The 4,604-nt window shown below is 30.1% G+C and overlaps 1 protein-coding gene across 1 annotated transcript; it reads left to right on the top strand.

The window, feature by feature from the left end:
- Positions 1-969: 969 nt before the first annotated feature.
- LOC107613683 (AmmeMemoRadiSam system protein B) lies at positions 970-4,426 on the top strand. The gene is made up of 8 exons (XM_016315788.3): positions 970-1,200; positions 1,389-1,473; positions 1,605-1,673; positions 2,178-2,290; positions 2,928-3,039; positions 3,111-3,254; positions 3,661-3,835; positions 4,068-4,426. Exons 1-8 carry the CDS (start codon positions 1,149-1,151, stop codon positions 4,206-4,208), a joined length of 891 nt encoding a protein of 296 aa, XP_016171274.1. The 5' UTR covers positions 970-1,148; the 3' UTR covers positions 4,209-4,426.
- Positions 4,427-4,604: the final 178 nt, after the last annotated feature.

The following is a 4,604-nucleotide window of genomic DNA, read 5'->3' as shown; positions in this document are numbered from 1 at the left end:
GATTCTAAAAGATCTTTATATTCAGTTAAATTTGTTTTATTAAATAGGCTCATAAGTCATATCATATATCATAAATTTATTTATTAGTAATATATTAAAATAAAATTTTAAATAATCTTAAATAAATTAATTTCATATCATAAGTTGTATCATATATCTATCTATTATAAATTAACTTCAAATTTAATATTAATTTACATATGATCTAATATATTTTTAAGTAATATATATAATATTTTAAATTTATACTGTATAATATAATTAATTTAGTGTTCTGCAAATTTTAATCTAATTCATGTATAAAAAGAGATGATTATGCTATTTGTATATTAAAATTAATTATTAAAATTAGTCATCAGTATAACATACATATTAAAATATAAATATATATTAAAAATAAATTAAATTATATATATATTTATATATAAATATATTGGTGATTAATTTTAGGAATATTTATAGATCGGATCTGATATGTATATCCGTGGTATTTATCCGAATATGATTAAAAAATTGTGGATATAGATCTGATCCGTAAGACTATCAGATGCACACTAATAAAATTCAATTGCAGATGTTGTGTAGGTACTCCATATCTAATCTGCATATCTGTAAAAATAAAAAAATAAATAAGTAAATATTTTTTATATTTTATTTCAACTAATTATCATATATATTGTATTATTTTAATTTATTATTAAAAAAATATGTTTAATATTATTTTAAAAGTAAATATATTTAAAAAAATAAAAAATAATTTTTATTGATATTTTTAATAAAATAAAAATTTAAAAATATCTTTATATTTTACAAGATTGGATTGGATCGAATCCAAGCTAATCTAATTTGCAGATCAAATTAAAATTTTGGCCATATTTAATTTGACCCGATTCACCTTCACTCTCAATAAATTTTAGTGATTAATTTTGGTATAGCGGTATATTTTTAATAGGGAAGGATTAAAAGAGAGTAAAAGAAGAACATCAATAGCCTCGGATATTATTAAAAAAAGAGTTTCAAACAGAGTTTGTGAGGAAGGCAAAGTAGAATCAAAGACGAAGTGGTAAAGTGGTGTTAGTGTAACACTAACACTAACGAACGATTGTTGTGTTCTACTCTTATTAGGGTTTCATCATCACCCATCATTCATGGAGAAGGCACGGAGAGCTTCGCATGCTGGTTCTTGGTACACCGACAATCGTAAGTCTTTTCTCTTACTCTCAATTCCCAATCCTATTTTTTTTTCTATTAATAAGAAAGTAGTAACACTCAACTTCTACATGATCATAAAGTTTATTTCCTTTTATTCTTTCAAAATAGAACTTTTGATTTAATTTCCCAAAATATGTTCTGTTTTTGACTTAAATATGAATATTATATATTTTCAGCTACGCAGCTGTCAGATGAACTCGAAGGATGGCTCAAATCATGTGGTCTCACCAAGTCCCCTAATGTGCGAGGAGTAATAGCACCGTGAGTTGAATCAATTTAAGCCTTTTTTATTTGTTAATTCTGTTTTTTGTTATTTTTTTTCTTTGTGATTTGTGATGATTTTGATGAAATTGTGCTAATTGTGGTGTTAATTTGGAATGCTTTTGTGTTAGGCATGCAGGTTATTCATATTCTGGACGAGCTGCTGCATATGCATTTGGAAACATTGATCCAACTACCATGTCTGTTTATCTTTTTACCGTCTTTCTGTATTTCCATTTTTTTTCTTTGTTCCGGAAGGTTATCAAACTTAGAGTTTACCAAAACTTCTAGTGCTGAAATAAACTTAATAGGAAAGCTCAAACTTAAACTGAACTCATAAACATGATTTGGGGACTTAAAATATCTATACTTGTTATGAGACTTAAACTAACTTGTTTGTTCATTTATTATGTGAAAAACATCTTTTTTTTTTAAGGAAAAAATATCTTTTAAGAAAACATGTAAATTGTAGCTTCTAAAAAAAAATATATTTTTTTCCTAGTGCTTTTACTTTTACTATTAGAAATTTACTTAACACACTAAAATATATATAAAAAATATATTTTTTCATTGAAAAAAGCTCTTTTTTATCGATTTACCTGTAAAGTTTGGTAGCCTTGGTTTTTTGCCCATATATTTCAATTAGTATTTATTGTAAAATCCCATTCTTAATCGTAAATATGTATGCTTATTTTTTGTTTCAGTACAAGGGTGTTCCTTCTTGGGCCTTCTCATCACTATTACACTCCTAAATGTGCTCTGTCAACTGCAACGGTCTACAAGACACCCATAGGGGATCTACCTATTGATTTAGAAGGTACAAATATGGTAATATGTATACTTAGCTGATGTTAAGAGTCTCATACTGTGTTGAGATAAGACTTTGATAGCTTTGATAAGTTGTTGGACAATTTTCTCCATACAAGCTAATTTTGGAGGTTGAGTTAAACATACTCAGTCATAAGATAGTATTAGAATTATTCTTTCCACATTAGCTGGCATTAGAGTCTTCCTACATTTTATTTTGAGTCATCTAAAGATGTCAAATCCTGAAAATTTCACTTTCCATATTTGTGGTCCTAGGCATGTGCTAAGGCCTAGATAGCCTCTATATGTGTTGGATAACTCTATTTGTGAAGCTATTTTTTGAGGTTGAGTTAGGCATATTGAATTCTAAGAATTGGTGATCCTTGCCATTATACTATGAGATTAGGCTTTCCTTTGTAGAATATTGATCACGATAAGAAACAGTAATCTATGTTGGAAACAGAAATAATGATTGGCATTGCGGCATAAGTAGTTTCAAATTGTATTTATCTTTTGAGTGGTGAAGATACTTGGATAATTGGAACTTTAGTTGTAAAGCTAAATTTATTAAAACTTTCACTTTGATATTGGCTTCACATTCTATTACATGTTGTTGCCCCATATTTAATTCTGTGTTGTCTTACCAGTAAATGAGGAGCTTAAGGCTACGGGGAGATTTGAACTGATGGATATGCGTGTTGATGAGGCCGAACATAGCATGGAAATGCACTTGCCATATCTTGCTAAAGTATTTGAGGGGTAATTTTGCAATTATAGTGATTTTAGTTTCATATTCTGAAACAGAGACTAAGTTTGAAATATTGTTGTAGGCGACCTGTAAAAATTGTTCCTATTTTGGTTGGAGCTCTTAGCGCTGAAAATGAAGCTGTATATGGACAGTTACTTTCCAAATATGTGGATGATCCAAATAATTTTTTCTCAGTGTCATCAGATTTTTGTCACTGGGGATCCCGGTATGTAATTTTATACTGGTACACTTTCTCAATGCGTTTACAAATCTGTTCTGTTTAAACAAGGGACAACAGGGAGTAAATATTTGAAGTTGGGTTCATCGTTCATGTATAGGCTAGTTACTTCTGATATATAGTTGGGTTCATTGTTCAATGTTTCTGTTTTTTGTTTCTCATCTTGTGTGTACTCGGACTCATTACTTCATCACCATAGGTTGAACACTTAAAATGAGAGCCATACTTCATCGATGATTTTGAAGTGATGAGTCCTAAGTGACTACACTTTCATCGAGTCATCCTATCACAACTCTATTGATGTACGCCTCATGTTTCTTGCTATATTGGAGCCAGTGTTGCTCATTCTTTATTCCTATAATGTTAGGGGTGCTGACTGCTTTTATTGTGTCAGATTCAATTTCATGCACTACGACAAGAAGCATGGGCCTATATACAAATCTATTGAAGCCTTAGACAAGATGGGAATGGATATCATAGAAACAGGAGATCCAGATGCTTTCAAAAAATACCTATTGGAGTTTGATAATACAATTTGTGGGCGTCATCCAATCAGTGTTTTTCTCCATGTAAGTGCCTTAGATAATTTCAGTTTATCTTAATGGATGTCCTCGTTAAATTTGAGTCTCACTCCAAACAAAAGAACAACGAAATTGTTTCATCACTGTTTCTATGGTCTTAAGATCCTTAGTGATCTGTATATGGTCTTTGTGATCCCTTACATGTTATAGCTTATCACATTAAAGGAGTTTTTTCTGCTCAAAGCCTTTGCTATATTTCATCATTGTGCTATTGTATCAGATGCTGAGGAACTGCTCCACGAGTATAACGATAAAATTTCTTCGCTACGAGCAGTCAAGTCAGTGCAAAAGTACAAGGGATAGCAGTGTCAGTTATGCATCTGCGGCAGCAACAAAGGTTAATGGTTCAAGCTCCGAATGAAAAAAAGCCACTTTACCTTCTCCTTTGATGTTGGGTTATTTATCAATGTTATTTTTCTCTAAATTGACTATTTACACGTTATTTAATATGCAAACATGATATTAGGCAACTTGTTTATATGGCTGGCTGTTTCTGTATACATAATTGGCTTAATGGCAATTGTGGTCATTATTATCGTCATCATAATCATCATCAACACGTGGATTATTAGCCTGTCATGATTATTTTTCCAATGACGGTTGTTATTTAGTTACAAAACTTAATAATAATTTGTTACGTCTTCTAATGCCAATGAATAATAACTGATGGAAAGTGTGTAAAAATGGGAAAGGATACACTCTTTGGCAATGGAAATTGGTGATTTAGAAAGATTTGGTATGATACTGTATAAATTTA

The sequence above is a fragment of the Arachis ipaensis genome, chromosome B8 (assembly GCF_059453495.1).
Source record: "Arachis ipaensis isolate K30076 ecotype BB chromosome B8, ASM5945349v1, whole genome shotgun sequence".
Taxonomy (NCBI): domain Eukaryota; kingdom Viridiplantae; phylum Streptophyta; class Magnoliopsida; order Fabales; family Fabaceae; genus Arachis; species Arachis ipaensis.
This window is presented reverse-complemented; position numbering and strand designations above follow the sequence as displayed.